The sequence below is a fragment of the Jaculus jaculus genome, chromosome 9, assembly GCF_020740685.1.
Source record: "Jaculus jaculus isolate mJacJac1 chromosome 9, mJacJac1.mat.Y.cur, whole genome shotgun sequence".
NCBI lineage: Eukaryota > Metazoa > Chordata > Mammalia > Rodentia > Dipodidae > Jaculus > Jaculus jaculus.
Genome location: NC_059110.1, coordinates 2,292,182 through 2,313,358, shown reverse-complemented (window position 1 = coordinate 2,313,358; position 21,177 = coordinate 2,292,182). Strand labels below are relative to the sequence as shown.

The 21,177-nt window shown below is 50.5% G+C and overlaps 1 protein-coding gene across 1 annotated transcript; it reads left to right on the top strand.

The window, feature by feature from the left end:
- Window positions 1-1,235: 1,235 nt before the first annotated feature.
- On the top strand, window positions 1,236-19,795 carry Ccr6 (C-C motif chemokine receptor 6). The gene is made up of 3 exons (XM_004651080.2): window positions 1,236-1,317; window positions 18,433-18,534; window positions 18,624-19,795. Exons 2-3 carry the CDS (start codon window positions 18,526-18,528, stop codon window positions 19,743-19,745), a joined length of 1,131 nt encoding a protein of 376 aa, XP_004651137.2. The 5' UTR covers window positions 1,236-1,317; window positions 18,433-18,525; the 3' UTR covers window positions 19,746-19,795.
- Window positions 19,796-21,177: the final 1,382 nt, after the last annotated feature.

The window sequence follows — 21,177 nt, the reverse complement described above, 5'->3', positions numbered from 1 at the left end:
TCCCGCATGCTGATTTTTAGTGATCGGACCTCAGCCCCCTTCACGCTGCCCTTCTCCTTGTTAAAACTCCAAGTGTGCTCAGAGAGGCCGCCTTTCTCAGGACTGCATTTTCAGGCTTGTGGTGATAGGTTAGACCAGCCAATGTGGATGTTCATAATGACCTTCCCGTTGACCCTGAAACTCTCATGGGATTGCTTCCCTCCTGGACTGTGGGTTCCAGTGGGAGACAGAAGTCTTTCAGAGAACCACACTGTGGGAAAATGACCTTTCGACTTGAAGCTGCTTTTAAAATCTGAGGGTCTGGACCAAGGTCGAATATCAAGATTGGAGTCAAGTGACAGACACGGTGAGGTCATGACTAACTTCAAAGATGGCTTCACTGTGAAAGAAAGCATCTTAGCATGAAAAAGGTCCTGCCAGAAGATCCCAGAAAAGTTCTAATTTTCATTAGCATCTCATGAAGTTGCTCATGCCAAAGTGTGTACGTGAACACTGTTCTTTATGTCATTTGTGCTTTTTTAGCCTGGGACATGGGTTTTCAGTGCACACTGTCTGTACCAGCTTCATAGAAACAAACAGTATTTGTAAAAAAGAAATAGAAAGAAAGAAAGAAGGAAGGAAGGAAAAAAAAGAAAGGAAAAGGACAGGAGAAGTTCAGACAGCCAGAGGAGTGGATGACTACCCATTTTGCCTGGCAGGTGTTGCAGCTATTTTCCACCACAGGTCAGACTAGGACATGCCTCGGGGTGGGGTATCTCTGGAGGGGATTTCCTTCTTTTTTTCTTTCCTCCTTCCTTTCTTTCTTCCTTCCTTCCTTTCTTTTTTATGAGCAGGAATGTGGGTCATTGGCTGCAGTCCATTAGGCAGTATATATATGGACCCCTTTCAGAAAAATTCACAACCATTCTAATTGTAATTTTCAAGAATCAAGAAGCATTCCACAGATTAATAATTCTGAAACAAAAAAATTTGCATCTCACATTGAAATCAAGTGACCTAGTTATATAAGGCACCTTCCTTCCTCCACCTGTGTCACCTCCAGCAATGTGCCAGAGGAAGAGCCCTTGCGGTGGTGAGTTGGCCTGTGCCCACCTCCTGAGGGTGAGAGGCGAGCTGCGCCCATCACCCTAGACGAGCTGAGCTCAGGCCGCTCAAGGCAGACAGGCCCCTCGCCAGCTGCTGGAAGTCAGCCGTTCTGACCCCTGCTCTGAGGGCCAGGATCTCCACACCTGTGGGAAGAATCAAAGAAGGAGGACATTGGAAATTTAAGAGAAAAACTGCAGTTGCAGATTTGTGGATCAGAGAGCTACTTTTTTGGTAAGTTTTATTTTGTCTTGAAATTTAGGAAACATTGCATTTCTGCTGTCTTTGTGGCTTTTACGCTTTGATGGTGCACAGCTCTCAGAAGCTCCTGTTCCCAAGTCCTGGGTTGACTGCAGGCTTGTCACCCGGAATCCTTCAGGCCCACCAGAGTGAGGAGAGGCTCTCACTTTGGTAGTCTCTTGTGGGCCGTTTACTGTTCTGGGAGCTGCACACATGTCACTTCGTGCCACTCTAGCGTTGGGGAGAAGCCACATACTCAGGTCTAGCAGAGGAGGTAGCTATGTTCCAACTTTTGGGGTCTGTGTGCTTTAGTTTCACAGAGCCATAAAATATGACTTTTTTTCTGAGAGGATCTCATGTAGCCCAGGCTGGCTTCCAACTCTGCTGTAGCTGAGGTTCTGCTTGACCTTCTTATCCTCCTGCCTCCTCGCCCGAGTTACAGGCATGTGCCACCATGCCTGGCTTATGGAGATGGAACCCAAGGCTTTGTGCATGGTAGGCAAGCACCCTACCTACTGAAATACAGCCCTTGTCCTCGAATACGATTTTTGGCACATTATGGTTCAACTGTGGAGTGGGTATCACTTTGGTGAAGAAGTGTGGAAACATCTGCAGAGGGCCTAATGCTGGAGCCACCCGGCATGGGGGAGCTGGCATCTTTCTGAGCCACAGCTAGAGAGGTGAAACATAGTCCTCAAACTGGAGCCAGTGCCAGCATCCTTGCCACCCAAGCCTGTGGTGGGCAGCAGAACCAAGTGCAGGCTGATCCTAAGGCAGGGGCCTGTTCAGAGGAGGAGGGGATGGACCCAGAAGAGGAGATCTGCCACGGACAGAGGGCCAGGGCCAAGGCAGTGGGGAACACTGTGTGGCAATAAGCGGCCTAGGGGTGAAGGAGAAGGAAATAGGAGAGCCTGGAGCTGGTTCTGAGGGGCGCACAAATCCAAGCTTTGTGCATCTGTTCAGGGGAGTTCAGGATGCTGCAATCTGTCAAAAGAAATTCTTCTGATAACATTGACTGCAAGTGAGAGTTACAGACAGTGGCATTTCGCGTGTCTCTTACGCCGGGAGGGGCCGCGTGGACGGCCCCCCGCCCCTGGCGCCGTGTCCTCCGTTGAGGGCTGCTCGCCTTCCGAGCTGGGGCTCACCTGGAGATCTCCCACCTAATAATATCTTCCTCCGAGTCAGGCCCACAAAGAGGAAATGAGCCGAAAAAGAGCCTGTAGCCAAAATAGATGTCCTGAGCCCCTGCCTTACCTGGATGCTTCTTCCAGGGGAGAGCCTGGGTGCGTCTTCTCATATACCAACTCTTGTTTCAGGCTCACTTCTGACAAACAGGGCTGTTGGGTTTGCAGGAAAGCCGATTGCTGACGTCAGGCACCCTGGGAGCAAGGAGGCATGATGGCCCTCAAGCTGCTGGCACGGCGCACCAGCTCGCTGTACATTACACAGGGCCATTGAGGCACAGCCCAGAGTGACGGAAGGTTGTCAGTTCCGTTACGGGGGAGAAGTCCACCTGTCCTCAGTGGAGTCTAAGGAGGGCCAGGCAGGGCTGGAAGGTGTGATTTTACCAGACACCAGCAGCAGTCTCAAATGGTGCAGCACCATGCTCCCACGTGGAGCCTCCAGCCATCTAATGCAAGTGAAGTAGGGCTGGCCTCCCTGCCCAGGCTCCCCCGCCGATCACTGTTGTTACCATGTCAACCAAGCGTCCTGTGGTCACTCCAAGCTCAGAGGAGACAGTGGGAAGAAGCCAGGCTCAGACTGAAGGTCGATGTTGCAGCTGGTAGTACCTCTGCCACCCTGTGTTTCTTCGTATGTTCTGATATGTTTCTGTCTCTTTGGGAGCGAGAAGGAGCACAAATGAAAGGAAAAGTGCACAGATGGGAGGCGAGGTTTATGGTCCAAAAGAGAGAGGGCTGGGGAGACGGCTCAGCGGTTAAAGCGCTTGCCTGCGAAGCCTAAGGACCCCTGTCCAACTCTGCAGATCCCATGGAAAGGTGAGGCAAGCACAAGGTCCCCCAGGCCCACCAGGTGGTTCAAGAGTCTTGTGTTCGATTTCAGTGGCTGAGGCCCTGGTGTGCCAATTTTCTCTCTCCCTATGTCTCTCTCTTGCTCACTCTTTCTAAAACAAATACAAAAAGCAAATAACAAATAATAAAGAAAAGGAGAAATATGGGATGTTGGCAAGACCTGAATGGGTGAGATGGGGTGGCCAGCAGGGACCAGGACAAAGGAGGAGAAGCAACTCCACTCATCACAGCAAACAGCCATGCTGCCTAAGAGGACTCTCCCCCAGCCCCAAAGACAGAGGAACCTGGGCTGGAGAGATGGCTTAGCGGTTAAGCGCTCGCCTGTGAAGCCTAAGGACCCCGGTTCGAGGCTCGGTTCCCCAGGTCCCACGTTAGCCAGATGCACAAGGGGGCGCACGCGTCTGGAGTTCGTTTGCAGAGGCTGGAAGCCCTGGCGCGCCCATTCTCTCTCTCTCCCTCTATCTGTCTTTCTCTTTGTGTCTATCGCTCTCAAATAAATAAATAAATAAAATATTAAAAAAAAAAAAAGACAGAGGAACCTGGCATTCAGTGTGGGCGGCTCTGTGGCCATCTCTGCATTTCCTCCCAGCCCCGTCTCCCTGCAGGGCTTAGTCACGAGGACTCACCCACACTGCTCTCCCACCCACCTCTGAAATCCTAGGCTTCTGGGGTGAGCAGAGTACTTGGCACCTTCTCTACCCTGCTGGTTAGGGGAGGACGGTCACACAGGGTGGCAGCCTTGGAGGTAACAGCACGGTAGGTCTCTGGCCCCCCCAGGCCTGTTTGCCCAACACTAGCCTTTTGACACCATCCCCATGGGAAGGTGATTCAGGTGCACTGGAGGCCCAGAGCTTCTCCCCGTGGGCGACAAGCCCTCACTGCACAGAGATCCATGGTGTGGGCGACAGTGCTGGCTCCTGTGTTGTTTGCACTTTGTATCTGGGCACAGCGGTTACAAGACCCTCCCAGGCCCACTTCCATCCCTAGCATGTCAGCTGTGGCATGCTGGTAACCAGCCTGTGGCTCTCACTGTCACTGTCCCACAGCACCCTTTGATCGTTTCTGTAGCAGCTGTGTAAATCCAGCAGAGTGGAGCGCACACTGCACGAGGCAGCGAGGGCCCCGGGCCCTCGTGCCGACTCTCGGATCAGGAAGTGAGACATCACCTCGCAGCTTCAAGAAGGAGCTTCGAGGCGTAGCTTAGAAGTCAAGGAGCCCAATACCAAAAGCATCCCAGTGGGGTTCCCAACAACAACAAAAAAGTCTGGCTTTCAGGTTTCTTTTGGGCAGATAAACAAATACTTCAGTAAATTTAAAAATCAGAGTCTTGGTGTGTATAATGAAATGAATATGTAATATCATTTCCTTTGACCTTTAAAAATTTTTTCTTAGTTTGATATTTTAAAATTTTATCTATTTTAGAGAGACATTGAGAGAGAGAGAGGCATAGAGAAAGAAAGAGGGAGAAATGGGTGTGCTAGGCCTCCAGCCCCCTTGTGCATCTGGCTTATGTGGGTCCTGGGGAATCGAAGAGAGGTCCTTTGGCTTTGCAGGCAAGCTCCTTAACCACTAAGCCATCTCTCCAGCCCTCCTTTGATCTTTTTATTATGTATTTATTTATGAGTGAGGGAGACAGAGAGAGGGAATGAGCACACCAGGGCCTCCTGCTGATCCAAACAAACTCCAGACACTTGCCACTTTGTGCATCTGGCTTTATGTGGGTTCTGGGGAATGGAACCTGGGCTGTCAGACTTTGCAAGCAAGTGCCTCTAACCCCTGAGTCAGCTCTCTCTTTGGTCTCTTTTACTAGTGTGAGTTTTTTTCAGAATCTAGAAGATGGGCTGAGGTCATTTGCATAGTCCCACCTACACCCACTGCTGAACATGTGCAAGGAATGGCTAGCAGGCCACAGGTCAGCTTCCAGCATTCTTTGCTGTCCTCATTCTGAAAAGCCTCTCTGGTCACCTGGCCCAATCAGCCACACCCTTGCAGAGCAGTTTTCCGATAGTTCAAACATGTCTGAAGAAAGTAAGATCCCCTGGAAGTGAGTTGAGGAAAACCCATGTCTGCCAAAGTTGGATTAGCGCTATGGAGAGCCAGTTCCTCAACTGCACCCTCTCCTTACATCACCGCCACCACTGCCAGCACCAGCAGCTCCACTTCCCCTCGCATCTGAGCGAGCCCCTGCACCCCCAGTTCAGAGGCTTGTCTGCACCTCCTGCCTTGCGTTCTTGGCAGAGCTCGCCCCTGCGGTTTGGGGACATTGAAGCCGCCCTTCGGAGGGCTCAGGCCTTGCCTGGTACTTTTGGTGGCATGTTGTGGATGATGGTGACTGGACAGTTAGGTCCTTTACTGTTCGTAGACACTCAGCTCAACATAAGACCAATTGGCCTTGTCACGGAACACGCAGGAAACAAAGACCGCCCCCATTGCCATTCTAGGGGTTTGTTCCCAGGCAGGCTTCTGAGCATGGCTAGGCAAAGTTTCTAACATCATTTTCACATCTTTGTAAGAACAAGGCCGTGGTCAGAATTTTAGTCGTTTAGATTTAGAGCCCCAAAGAACATTTTCAAAGGTGCTGATCTTTCCACGTAGCCAACTCAGAATGATAAAAAGCTCCCCACCGTGTCTCAATCAGAAAGATGGCGACCATTGGTTGAGTGGAGCCCATGTTTACGACAACAGCTGTGACTGGATGGGCCCAGTGCCCAGCGCTACGTGTGACGTAAAACTAGCTCAGCCCATCCTCAAGGCCCCCTCTGGAAGGTGGGGCTGCCGAAGGTGTTCAGAGGAGAGAACGCCAAACGTTCCTCTGTGTCCCGCAAGGACTGTTCTGGAGGCTGATGTTCCAGTGCCATAACCTCTCACAGACGCCAGACCCTCGCCCACAGTCAGCCTGCTTTTCTCTCTTCCCATGGCCTGGAATACTTTGAATTTTCAGATTGGTTTAGCCTTTCCCTCAAAATATGAAACAACGGAGTCTTCTCTTGGGCTCTGGTGTGGGCCCGAAGCACCTCAGGCGGGTGACCAGAAGTGAGGGTCACCCTCCATTCCTGGGTGCTAGGAGACCTCCTTTCTTGCAGCTGAGGACACAGCCATGACTTTGGCCCACACTCTCCCTGCCACCCAAAAGGGAATCTTGCTATCCTCGCTACTGGCTCTCCCCTTTGGTCTGCACCCTTCTGTGGAGCCTGACTTTGCAGCCACCACTCCCTTCTTGACCAGGCGTGCACCCTCTGAGGAGGGGAAGGGTGCTCACGACCCAGTTCTAGTTACTATCACCTCCATGGGGCCACAAGGCTCTCCTTTGCCCTGGGCAGGAATGTAGTGTTCCTGGTTTTAACATTGAATGTTCTAGAAAATAACCTAGCAAGCCAGGAGGCCTGGTGTGCAGTCCGGTTTGCATTGCTGGTAGAAATCACCCAACCAAGAGCAGCTTCTGGGAAAAAGAGATTTATTTTGGCTTACAGGCTTGAGGGGAAGCTTCACGATGGCAGGGGAAAACGATGGCATGAGCTTGAGGGTGGACATCACCTCCTGGCCAACATAAGGTGGACCACAGCAACAGGAGGGTGTACCAAACACTGGCATGGGGAGACTGGCTATAAAGCTCATAAGCCCACCCCCAACAATACACTCCCTCCAGGAGGCATTAATTCCCAAATCTCCATCAGCTGGGGAGCTAGCATTCACAACACCTAAGTTTATGGAGGACGCCTGAATCAAACCGCCACACCTGGCTACCTTAATGCTCCCAGTCAGGGAGCAAAGACTAGAGGACCAGGCCTTGAGAAAGGTTGAGCCATGTCCTGTTGCTTTCAGGTTGTCCTGTTGTCACTGCTGTGCGGTGAGAGCTTCTAGCAGAGCCATTAGTTCCCCTATTTTCTCCCCACAGTCTCCGAGTCTCCAATCCCTTGATCTCAGCATCGTCACCCGCATGGTATGAGTGCCTGACCCTCTCAGTCTCTCCATCAACATTCCTCATAGCTTCCAGGTCCCTGTCCCCCACAGTCTGTAGGTCAGTGTCCCTTAAAGTCTTTGGGTTTGTGTCCCCATAGTCTCTGAATTCATATCCCCCGTCTTTGGGTCCTTGTTCTCCAAGTCCCCATGGTCTCTTCTCTCATCATCTCTGTGTCTGTTCTCGCCATTGTCTAGGAATCTCCATCTCTCATGGCTCTTGTTCTGATTCACCCATGGTTGTGTTTTCTCACCTCTTATGCTCTCTTCTGCCTCTGTACCCCATAGCTCGGCACCCCATAGTTCTGTACCCCATAGCTCTGTACCCCATAGCTCGGCACCCCATAGCTCTGTACCCCATAGCTCTGTACCCCATAGCTCTGTACCCCATAGCTCTGTACCCCATAGCCCCTGTATCTCTCTGCCCCGTGGCCTCTGAGTCCTGTGGTCTCTGTGTGTTCTTCTGTCCTGTACAATCTCCACATTTCTGACCTCTGCAGCTTGGGCTGATGTCAGGCAGGGGTTCAAGGGACCTGTGGAGAGAGAGGTGCTGGGGTTTCTGACTCCTGAGAGGGAATGAAAAAAGCCTCTCTCATGCCTGCTGCCTTCTACAATTCCCTGCTCCTTGTGTGCCCCTGCTAGGCTTGAGAGCTTTCTTTTTTTAAAATTAACTTATTTTTTATTTTCACAATTTTTATTAACATTTTCCATAATTATAAAAATATCCCATGGTAATACCTCCTCCGCCACACTTTTCCCTTTGAAATTCCATTCTTCATCATATTACCTCCCCATCTCAATCATTGTACTTACATATATACAATACCAACCTATTAAGTACCCTCCTCCCTTCCTTTCTCTTCCCTTTATATCTCCTTTTTAACTTACTGGGGCTTGAGAACTTTCTATGGCTATGTCTGTTTCCTCAGCATTCTCGTTTCTTAGAGCAGAATTTCGTCTGCGCACTCATGTTGAAAGGTTATTCTCAAAGGCACATTGAGAGAGACGACAAGACTCAGGGCCAGTTTTCTCCTTCCATTGCCCCTGTACCCTTGTTCCTTTAGCCGCGTGTCTTTGGCCCTCTCTCATCACTCAGCATGAGTATTTGAGTGACTTGGACTTCTGGACACTGTCACTCTCCCTAACTTCTATTTGCCTCTCTAAGCCCAGTGCACACCTCTTCACCAGCAATGCCAGCCCCACATCTCTTCCGGCTGTGCCTGCGGTGCTCAGTAATGACTACAGACTGCTTCAGGACTGAGCGCCGTGTGACACGGACACTCTAGGACTCTCTGATCTGCATGATGAGCCTTTACAAATGCCCATGCTTGCTTCACGCGGAGGCAGACACCCAGAGATGACCAATAATGCGTGACTTCCAGGAATCTGTCAGTGCGGGAATGCCCGGGAATGTACAGGCACCAAACTCACCAGGAACTTTGACTGGAACTCTCGTCCTCTCCGTTCTCCAGAAGGCTGAGGCACAAGAGCGCTTCCTTCCTACGCGCACCTGTAGCTTTCCCTCCATGTTAGACACTTGGAACAAAGTTGCCCGTCCTGATTTCCCCTTTTGTGTCTAGATGGGAAATGCGACATCACCTAGACCCTCTGTCCTCCTGTCCCCACTGGAGCTTTGAAGTGTTTCCTGGGCAGGGGTTACTTCTGGGAGCACGGGTGAGGGCCACTTACAGGAACAGAGGTGGGGGCTGACACCCAGGCCCATAGATGAAGGTCAGATACAGGAGCATGGGGAAAGGGAAGATGGGCGGCTCACAGGAGCACGGGCAGCTTATGGGTGGCTACTCTGTGTAAGAAAATGTCTCTCCCAAGTGATCTCTAATTACCTATATGAGAAGGGATATGGATGAAGCCATCTGACTTTCACACATGCCATGGGCTTGTGTGTCATGCATGCACACATATCAGCATGTGCACACTTGTGTGCACACACACGCACATACACACACACACACACACACACACGCACGCACGCACACACTTGGATGAGTGGGAACTGAACGGATCCTTGATGGAGCACCTTCTAGTGAGATAAAATGGCTCAGAGCCTTTCCAGGAAGATGTGTGATTTAGATTTTGTTCCAAGGTATGCAAGGAATATTAGAGCAAAGCACCCCAGATTTCAGGGACCAGGGCAGACATGCAGCCCCACTGCCATTCTAATGGAAAGTGCCTGGCAGGCACAGTTGGTGTGGGGGAGCCCGGGAAGGCAGAGGCCGAATACTCTGGGGGTCACTTTGTCACTTGGGTGGAGGAGGGATAGTGGAGGGAGGCACTGGGGGTCTCCCCATCAGCATCTTGGCATCCAGCTCCAGGCCCCTGTTTCCAGACAAGGTACAATGTGGCCTTCTGGGCCCATAGCACTTCTGGGAGGCTGTCCCACAGTGCTGGCCTAGTGCACTGGATTTCTGTTTAATGTGGGTTTTGGTCCTTGGCAAAGAGTTAAATCTGCTTTACTTATTTACTTTGATTTTCTTGGGCAGGCCATTTCCTGGCTCAATGCTCTAGAAGAGATTTGCTTTCTTACCTTCTGCCACAAAAGGAGGTGGGGAGGGAGCATGGGGAAGAAAAGATAAGGCTGACACACATACCTTCGAACATTCTAGAAGGCCTGCTTCCTGTGTGAGGCCAGCCAGTAGTCCTCACAGCTCCCACCCCAGCATGAAGCAGAAGCTTAGGGCTGCTGGAAGAGGGAAGAGAGAGGATGAGGTCAAAGGAACATGTCCCACATTCCTCTCCACCTGAGGACTACCCTTCAAACAGGGGAAGAGGCTGCCAGGGCACAGAGCTCCTCTGTCAGGCAAGAAGCCAAGGGAGACCACAGGCTGTGCCAGGAACAGGGAAGAAGAACTCAGGAAGGAGCCCTGTCAGAGGGAGGGGCAGGATGACTTTGTGGCCACAAGGTCCATAGCTGTCTCACCTCAGACAAAGAAAGGCACTTCCTGCATAGGGCCAAGAGCAGGCAAGCAGGGAGTCTGAGTCTTCAGGAGGGAGGCTGGACAGTCCTGGGAAGTGACCAGGGCTGTGGCTGGACAAAGTTCCCACTGTGACCAGCTGGCTAGTTTTCCTCTTAGTGAGGTCTTGGGACAAGCAGAACTCAGGGTACTGTGGTGCAGAACGATACAGGGTAATGCACATCTAGACAGAGCAAGCCAAGCCATGGGGTGTGGGGACCTGTGTTCAGCACCTCTAGGAAGTGAGAATGGAGGTCAGTCAGCCTTGACCTGGGTCCACCCCTGTGGTTCAGCTGTCTTGTGCTTACCATTTCCTGGGACTTGCTATTTACTGGCCGCCTAGGTGTGAACAACTTTATGGTTCTGTGATTCTTTGCCTGTCCACTTTTTTTGTTTTAGAGAAAGAGAGAGAGAGAGAGAGAGGGAGGGAGAGAAAGAGAGAGACATGTCCTTTTGCCCCACCCACGTGCGTGCGTGTGCGTGTGTGTGCACGCGCACACACACAGAATTGGCGCACCAGGGCCTCAGCCATGGCAATCAAACTGCGGACGTTTTTGCCACCTAGTGGGCATGTGCAACTTTGCGCTTGCCTCACCTTTGTGTGTCTGGCTTATGTGGGATCTGGAAAGTTGAACATGGGTCCTTAGGCTTCACAGGCAAATGCTTTAACCACTAAACCATTTCTCCAGCCTACTTTAAAAAAAATTCCAGAGAGATTGAGAGCAAGAGAGAGCTGGCCATGTTTTAAACCGCCATTGTTGGCTTTGCATGGGGAGATGGAAACAAACACCTGTTTGTTCCAGGTAGGACTGTACACACAAAGCAATGACTCCATCCGAAGCTTGCTCAGTGAGCCAATGAGTTTATCTGGTTTCTAACAGAAACTTGGGTGAAAAGTTACCTACAGGAGAGGAGGGGACTCAAAGACAGCCATATCATCTGTGGCAGAAGGGGTGGGAACTCACAAACTGCATCCTTTGAGCTCCCTGTACAACTGGCAGGCAGCTCCACTGAAGATTTCTTCTCTTCCAGCAATTGTTACTGCTTATGTGGCCTTGGGGAAGGGCTTTGTGAATCTCGTAGCTTCTAGACACTTCCTGAGTGCTGTAAGGTTGCCCATTCCCTGGGTCTTAGGAGCCTCCCATTCCCTCCACTGGGGAATGTTTCAACTTGGAGGAAATAGATAAATAGAAATTACACCTAAACGTGGGTTTTGTAAGAGTCCCCTTCCCTGCCATCCTGTGCTGTGTAATGATGAGGAAGTCCTGGTCTCCCTGTGGCCACCTCATGAAGATCAGGAGCCCTGGGCTTTAGGGACTTTCACTGGATTGCACTGCACAGAAGTGGTGAAATGATGGCCAGGGTTGCTGGCTCCTGCACTGCTCTCTCTCTCTCTCTCTCTCTCTCTCTCTCTCTCTCTCTCTCTTTCTCTCTCTCCCTCTTTCCTTCTTTAGTTCTCTTCCTCTCTCTCTCTCCCTTTCTTCTTCTCTCCCTCTTTTCTCTCCTCCTTCTTTTCCTCTCTCCTTCTCCCTCTTTCTGTCTCTCTCTCACACACACTCTCTTTCTCTTCCACTATGGGAGTAGGCTATGGCCTGGGCCAGTTACTCTGTGGCTGCTGGGGCACAGCAAGGCACAACCCAGGCTCCAGGGCCCATCCTTGACCTCTCAGTTCTCTCCCAGACCTCCACCCAGCAGCCGGCGCTGGGCTCCCAGGAGTCTTTGATGCACATAGGAGGTCTCCATGGCAAACAACCCTTCAGAGGCTCTCTTCCTCAACAAGCCGCAAAGCCAGTTCTTCTCCCATCCACTCTGCCATTGGTTTGCTTTTGACTCCCGGAAGTCTGACGATGATTGGTTTTGTTTTATAATTAACAACCCCATGGTTAACCATTTGCATCCAGGCAGGCAGACAGGCATTGCTTCTAAGTAGGAAGTGGTAATTCAGCAACTTTCTTTGGGCAGTTCAAGCCCTTTCCCTACTGAGCACTGCACATTGCGTCTTGTTGAAGGCCTCACACGGGTCCTGTCGGAGGCTGGGTTCCACTGAGCAAGGGTCACGGCCAGTACACTTCAGGTCACAGCATCTCAAGAGGTGAGCATGTCCAGCGCCCCCCCCCCCCACCCCTTTTCCTTCAGAAATGTCTTAAGTTCTTCGATAGTCTCTCCTCTGATAGGGATGGCCAACAGGAGCCAGCTTCCTCTGGGGTGAGGGCATGTCTGCGGAGCTTCTGACAAAACCTGCTTTCCGATGTGCCAATCCTGGTAGTTTTAGAAGTGGGGCTCTCAAGAAGCCCGTTATTTCTATAGGGCACAGGGAGATTTTATTCTTACTGCCTCACACCAGGGCCTGGAGATGGTCTGCGCTCTGCCTCTCTCCTTAGGAAATTCTGAGGGGCATTGGTCTGGAGAGAAATGAATTTTGGTGTGCTTTTTCCCCTAGCGGTACTGGAGATTGAGTCTAGGGTGTCCTAGGTCAGTACTTTGCCACTAAGCTACATGCCTATATATCCTTTTACTTTAAAAAATTTGTTTATTTATTTGCAAGCAGAGAAAGAAAAAGAGAGAGGGAGAGGGAGAGAGAGAGAATAAGAGACAATGGGAATGCCAGGGCCTCTAGCCACCGTAAACAAACTCCAGGTACATGTGCCACCTTATGCACCTGGCTTTACATGGGTACTGGGTGCTGGTGAATCAAACCCAGGTCATTAGTCTTTGCAGGCAAACACCATAAAGTCTGAGCCATCTCTTCAGCCCTTCTTTTCACTTTTTATTTTGAGACAAAGTTGTGAGACTAAGTTGTGTAAGTTGGCTTGAATTTACACTGTAACCCAGGCAGGACTTGAACTTGTGATCCTCCTGGCTCAGTCTCCCAAGTAACTGGGCCCAGCCTGTTGTTCTTGCAGTGCTGGGATGGAACTCAAGACCTCACACATACTAGCGAGGGCTCTGCCACCGAACTGCACCTTGGTCCTAGAAATGCTAGTCTTTTTCCAACTAGTTTAGAGAAACAATGTGTAACTACTATGGTTGGAGGCAGTAAGATTTACACAGGGCAAGGCTGTGGGTGGGCCATTGCACAGAGCAGCACCCTAAAGACAGCAATGTGCAAGGCCTTCGTCAAAGCTGCTCTTAAAGTGCTTAAAGATTGAGTGTCTGCAAATGGAAAAGAAAATACTAGCGGTCATAGTGTGTGGAACTTTAATCTTAATGCTCAGGAGATGAAGGCAGATGGGCTGTCAGTTCAAGTTCACCCTGGGTTGTAGAGCAAGACCCTGTCTTAGAAACAAGGCAAAGTAAAACAAACAACAAAAAGGAAGCACAAAAGTGAGTCGCCTAACTCGTGGAAAGAACCAAAAAATTAACAAACCAATAACCAAAAATCACACACACACACACACACACACACACACACACACACACACACACACCGGTAAACAAATCACTGGAAAAAACCTTCTGGTTTCTTCCTGACCACTAATTTAAAAGCAGAAGGAAGCCCATGTAGAGTTTCAGCTCCACCGAGGCTCACGTGGGACAGCCGCCTCCAGGCTCAAGATCCAAACCCTCGCTCAGCTCACTGCGCATCGTGCTGTGATAGGACGAATTCTGATTCCTTAGGAATGGACGAGTACATTATGGTGCCAAGGGAAGTGTCCAGTGCGGAGGAGCAGATGTGGGGGAGGGGCAGTGTCAGCAGGGCTCCCTGCCTCCTGCCCGCTTCTGGTCTGGGGGTCGGGCTGCGTGCTGTCTGCCTGCTCCAGTTCTGTGAGATTAAAGCAGCAGTGGGTGTAAAGCAATGATCCTTTTTTTTACATAATTTTTTCTATGAACTTAAAAAATATTTTATTTTTATTTATTTGAGAGAGAGAGAGAAAGAGGCACAGAGAGAGACAGACAGAGAGAGAATGGGCACACCAGGGCCTCTAGCCATTGCAAATGCACTCCAGATGTGTGTGCCCCCTTGTGCATCTGGCTTACGTGGGACCTGGTGAGGTGAACCTGGGTCTTTTGGTTTTGCAGACAATGCCTTAACTGCTAAGCCATCTCTGTAGCCCTAAACAATGATCTTAATGCCCAGCATGTGACTAGCACTTAATTTGCAGCCTACACACACACACACACACACACACACACACACACACACACACTGCTATACAGATATGTATACATAAATACTTGTTCATATATACCTATACACATATATGCACACAGGCATGCACACATATACTTGGGCACATGTGTACACCTACATGCACCTTTATAAATACTCATTCATATGAAACATGTGCACACCTATACACGTACACATGTGCATATGCTCATATCCATGCCTACGTACCTACCTATGCAAACACATGTGCACACACACAAGCACATACCTATGTAGACATGCTTGCACACGCACTCTCTTACCTTGTTTCTGGTCCTGTCTTGCAGGGTCATCACAATCTGTGCACATAGTGCAGGCTTGGCATCTCCCATAAAGACTAGGAAACCTGGCGCTGTTGCCCCACACATGAGCTTCAGCAGTCCTCCTCACTGCTGGTGTCCTGACAGCTGCCCCCAGCGTGCTCACTGACCTGCGCTCTCTAGGGAGCTCTGTCCTCGGTATTCCCTGCCTTTCTGACTCTGTCTCTCCCCCTCATGCTCAGAACTTCCCTGCCCATCACTCTCACATCCACACCTTGTCCTGCCTCAGAGCTGCCAGGTAACACGTGTCCTCTACCTCTTTTTCCTTGTCTACCTGGCTCCAGCTAAGAGGCTTGCCACCCCAGCACACTGTTCGAATCCACCGGTTATCGTTTTCAGAAACACTGCCTTTGACAGAACAAAAATGCCTCTAGAAAGCCACATTATTGCACAACAAATTTAGCCTTTTTCATTCTAGGCTGAAATGTTGCAAGAGTTAGATTTTTCCTGAAGTAGCAGTTTCTTCTCCCAGGTAGTGACAGAACCTTCTCTAAAATGTTAGAAGTGACAGGGGGAAGAAGCAAGTCAGTCACCCTTGTCCACACATGTGCATTCCTTCTTGGCTCATGCATTGTATTCAACAAGGGAGAGGGTGGTGAACTGACATGCTTTCAAACCTCCACTGAAAAAGCTATATAAGGGGTTAGCTAACACCACGAACCTCTAATAGCACAGAAAGACAATCAGTCATGCCTGTGAACAAACAATGAACTTCTCAGCCTAAAGCCAGCCTGAGAAGACAGCCAGTCACAGGTTGAGTGCAGCCTGTGGGCATAAGTGGTTGTTTCACACAGTTCTGCATGATTAGCCTCAGTAGGAGTTGGCTGGCATGGGGGCCAGAATGCCACCCAAAGATTGGTTACCGTGTGCCTATGACATACCACTCCCCAGTTGCCAGGCGCAGTGGACCTGCGGAGACTGGGCACTGCTGCAGGCCAGGCCCCTGGGCTTGCCGTCACCCTGTTGGTTGCTCCTGGGACAGGGACGGGCTCCGGGGGCTCCTTGGGCTGCCCTTGAGTGAATGAGTGAGGGGTCCCTGCTCAGCATTCCTCAGTGTTCTCCAAAGAACATTCGCTCAAAAGGCTCTTTGGAAGGGCTGGGGACATGGCTCAGTGGTAAGTGCTTACCACACAAGCATGAGCTCAGAGCCCCAGTGCACGGGCAGAAGCAGCATGGGAGGTGCCCGCCTGTGGGGCCAGCATTGGAGCCAGGAAGACAGGAAGCTCCTCGGGGCTTTGGGGCAGCAGGCCTGGCTGGACTGGGGAGCTCTGGGCTCTGTGGGAAAGCAAGGTGGAGAGTGATTGAGGCAGACGCCCAGTGCCAATCTCTAGGCTGCACACACCTGCACAGGCATTCTGCACACATGTAAGCATGCACACATGCACATCACACACACATTCACACACAGACACATAGATCTCAGGGCAGTGGGGTCAGGAAATAATGAACCACCCTAGCAAGGCTCTAAAGAGCCATGGGTGGGGGGCTGTAGAGATATGGCTTAGTGGTTAAGGTGCTTGTCTGTGAAGTCTAAGGACCCAGGTTTGATTCTCCGGTACCCACATAAGCCAGATGCACAAGGTGGTATATGTGTCTGGAGTTCATTTGCGTTGGCTGAAGGCGCTGGTGTGGCCTTTCTCCCTCTCTCTCAAATAAAGAAATGAATAAATAAAGAGCCATTGGTAAATGATCTCTATCCTGACTACTCAAGAGATCATGGTCAGTGGCCTCCCCAAACCTATGTAAACACAAGGCCACCTTCTCCTCCCTCTCTCCTTCCATGCCTGCCTTCCTCCCCCACACAGCTGTTCTGGGGGACTCACTTTTTAAAGGAATATTTTATTATTTATTTATTTGACTGAGAAAGAGGGAGAGAGAGAAAGAGAGAATGGGCATACCAGGTCCTCCAGCTGCTGCAAATGAACTCCAGACACATGTGCCACCTTGTGCATCTGGCTTACGTGGGTCCTGGGGAATTGAACCTGGGTCCTTTGGCTTTATAGGCAAGTGCCTTAACTTCTTAGCTATCCCTCCAGCCCTATTTTTAATTATCTATCTATCTACCTATCTATCTATCTAGAGAGAAAGGGCACACCAAGGCCTCTTGCCACCACAAACAAATGAACTATTTTGTATTTTGTGCATCTGGCTTTATGTAGGTATTGGAGAATTGATCCTGGGCCATGAGGCTTTGCAAGCAAGCTCCTTCAACCCCTGAGCAATCTTCCCTGTAAATTTTCAAGCAAAAGTCTTTTCCTTTGGCTTGGTGGACAGGTAGGAGCTGGTCACTGGCTCGTGCGGCTAAAGCCTAACTGTCAAAGAGGGGAACACATTTTGTCAAAGTGGCTGCATGATATTGCTCTCCAACAGCCCAACAGGAGACCTGAGTTGGCCCAAATCTCACTGTCATTCTTTGTCTACCGCTTCAATTTTAGCTATTTTCATGGGTTTGAAATGACATCTCAGTGTGTGTGTCATTTGCTTTTCTCAGTGATAAATGATGTTGGATATATTTTGTTTTGTTTTGTTTTTCGAGGTAAGGTCTCACATTAGCCCTGGCTGACCTAGAATTTACTATGTAGTCTCAGGCCAGCCTCAAGCTCACAGCAATCCTCCTGCCTCAGCCTCCTGAGTGCTGGAATGAAAGGTGTGTGCCCCCATGCCCAGTGATGTTGGATGTCATTTCTGTGTATTCGCTGTTCATGCGTCTTCGTCTTTGGAACATGTGTACGTGGTGTGCACGTGTTTGCTCATGTATGCTGCTGTGGAAGGCAGATTTTGACACCCTTCATCATCAGTCCCTCTGAGTGACAGCTCCCCTCTGTCCTTGCTTCACCCTTGTTGACATCCTCAGCTTGCACACGCTTTCTGGTAAGTGTCCAGTTGCTTTGGTCAGGCTGGTGGCACACCTGTTTCACAAACATGAAATGTCAGGACATAGACTTGGCCCCTGGGCTTTGTCGTCTCACACAGAGATGATGTTTCTGCTGCTCATTGGGCTCATGGGCCATCCATTCTCCACAGACCGGGACCAGAGATGCCTCTTCTGCCCAGCCTTAGCTTTCCTTCTTGCATGCAGATCACCTTGCACACTCATGTCTGTTAGTATCAAGTTTACACGCTGTCTCCACGCCTGCATACTGCCTCCTCGGCCTGAGTCTTACTCGGTGCATCTTGGGAAAGACTCTCACATTCCAGCCATGAGAAGCCCTTCCTGAGACTTGCACACCCCTGTGAAAACCACTCGCTCCATTGGAGTATGGGAGTATCAATCATGAGTTTCTATCCACGTCCAGGTGTCTTTAAATTCTGCTCAGTGGAATTTGTTTGTATGCAATTGAATAAATTTTGAATTAAGGTTGGTTTTTTTGGCAAATCAAAACATGTGGCTTTTCTGACATCACCTTCTTTTAGGCCAAAGATCAGAAATTGGCAAACCACTGTCTATGGCCAATCACGTGTGGTTCAGCCCACTCATTTGTGCCTGGGTGCAGCTGTCCCTAAGCTGCTAGGGCAAGCCCGTGTCAACGCAAGAGAGACCACGGGCCTCACAAAACCCACAGGACTTGCTGGCTGTCCTTTGCAGATAGCCTGTGGGGAACCAGCACTGTGTTCTGATGGGGTAGAATGTTCCAGAACACTGTGTGACCTCAGTGCCTCTTGCCTTCTCTCTTCCCTAGCTTCACCTCTGCTATCTTGACGTTTCTGCTGGGACTGCGTAGCCGGACCTACTTCCCTCTCTACACCAGGCTGGTACTTCCTGCCCACCTGTCATGGACGAGGTGAGAACCTACCTTCTTTGGCAGGAAATTTGACTTTGGCTAATGGTTTGAAAATGTGCCACAACTCACTGTGTCCGTTTGTCTTCCAGGAGCCAATGAATTCCACAGAGGCTTATTACTCAATGACTGCTGATTATGACCTTGACTCAAACAGTACTTACTACTCGGTGCCTCTGGAAGACTTGGTGTGCTCCTTGGAGGAGGTCCGGCAGTTCTCCCGGGTGTTCGTGCCCGTCGCCTACACGCTGATCTGTGTCTTCGGCCTCCTGGGCAATATTCTGGTGGTGATCACCTTCGCCGTCTATAAGAAAGCCAAGTCCATGACAGACGTCTATCTCCTGAACATGGCCATTGCAGACACGCTGTTTGTCCTCACGCTTCCGTTCTGGGCGGTCACCCATGCCAGCAGCGCTTGGGTTTTCAGCAACGCCCTGTGCAAGATGCTGAAAGGCACCTATGCCGTCAACTTCAACTGTGGCATGCTGCTCCTGGCCTGCATCAGCGTGGACCGCTACGTGGCCATCGTTCAGGCCACCAGGTCCTTCCGGCTGCGGTCCAGGACGCTGGCTCACAACAAGGTCATCTGTTTGGTGGTGTGGGTGATATCCCTCATCATCTCCAGCCCCACGTTTACCTTCAATCAGAAATACAGCCTGCAGGGCCGTAAGGTCTGCGAGCCCAACTACCAGTCCGTCTCGGAACCCGTCAGGTGGAAGCTGCTGGGCCTGGGCCTGGAGCTGCTCTGCGGCCTCTTCGTGCCTCTGCTGTTCATGGTGTTCTGCTACGCGTTCATTATCAAGACCCTGGTGCAGGCCCAGAATTCCAAAAGGCACAGAGCCATCCGCGTGGTGCTGGCCGTGGTCCTGGTGTTCCTGGCCTGTCAGATTCCTCACAACGTGGTCCTCCTCGTGACCGCCGTCAACACAGGCAAGATGAACCGCTCCTGCGGGAACGAGAAACTCCTGGGCTACACCCGGAATGTCACCGAGGTGCTGGCTTTCCTGCGCTGCTGCCTCAACCCGGTGTTGTACGCCTTCATTGGCCAGAAGTTCAGAAACTACTTCCTGAAGATCATGAAGGACTTGTGGTGCGGGACAAGAAAGCACAAGGCACCGGGGTCACTGTGTGTCCGGCTGTACTCAGAAAGCTACAATTCTAGGCAGACCAGTGAGGCCATGGACAATGAAAATGGGTCGTCCTTTACCATGTGACGTACGGGTTTAAAGTCACACACCAGGAGCCTTTGTGAGACTTGCTAATAATACATGTCATGGGAAAACAATAATAAAAGTAGTCATGGCCAAATGCATAGTGACTATGGAAATCAGATGTCTTCCTGCAGGATTTTCGGAGCTCCAATGAATGAATTTTCAAGCGGTGGTGGGTGCTGGGTGCTGGGTGGGCTCTGGTAGCAGCTTTCCCCAGTGTGCTGGTATTGCTGGTCTCACAGGGCTGGTGTCCACAAGACGGACCCTGGGGAAACCCTGACTTTGGGTGAAATGTTTGTGAATGTGCAAGTTTTCAGAAATGTTCATGAAGGAATGATTGCTTGAATACCTGGCACAGCACAAAAGGATGGCATGGCTTCAAAAGACAAACAGAAGCCCTCTGCAAATAATATGTTTATTATTGCTAATGGCAAGGAGCAAAATCATGTATCCTGTTTCCTTTTGATTCACGTCCTGTGTGCAAACCTGTGGAGGATGACGACCAGAACATTCAAGAACCACAGAAGCAGCATGGGAGACGGCAGCAGAGGCGGGAGACGCTCGGAACGGCGGCTGGCAGTTGCGGCAATGTGCTTTCCTTCCATCTCGGGAAGCGGGTCTCTCTGGTTCCACCTCGACGTGGGTGGGGCCGGAGGAGGCCAGCTCTGTGGTTCAGTGCTTTGATGGGCGGGGCTCTGGGCTCAGAACTCAGAAGTTTCTTGAACAGAGTTTTCATGGATATTTGTCCCATGAGTCATAGTGAAAATGGATTGTTTGCAAGTTTTATTTTTGTATTTTTTTTTTGACAGGGGTAGAAAATGGTACACCAGGGCCTCCAGCCACTGCACTCATACTCCAGACACCCACACCATCTTGTGCACACGTGCAACCTTGCACACTTGCATCACCTTGTGTGTCTAGCTTATGTGGAATATAGAGAGTCGAACATGGGTCCTTAGGCTTTGCAGGCGAGTGCCTTAATTGCTAAGCCATCTCTCCAGCCATGCACATTTGTTTGCACTTTAAAGTTTCCTTCTTCCAGTCCAGAAAGGGAGGTGAAGAGGGATGTATGGCTGAGGACAAGTTAGCTGTGTACAGTGAAATGTTGGTTTATGAGACAAATGTCTGTCTGTCCCTCTTTCTTTTTTTTTTTTTGTATTTGAGGCAAGCCCAACAAACTGCCTTTTTATGTGAGAGTGAGAGAGACAGAGAGAGAATTGGCATGCCAGGGCCTTAAGCCGCCACAACTGAACCCCAGACGCATGTGCCCCCTGTGCACATGTGCAACCTTGCACGCTTGCGGCACTGTGAGTGTGCCTTAGGTGGGAACTGCCATTCAAACATGAGTCCTTAGGCTTCACAGGCAAGTGCCTTAACTGCTAAGCCATTTTTCCAACCCTACCTCTTTTGGGGGGGGGGTTGAGGCGGAGTCTCA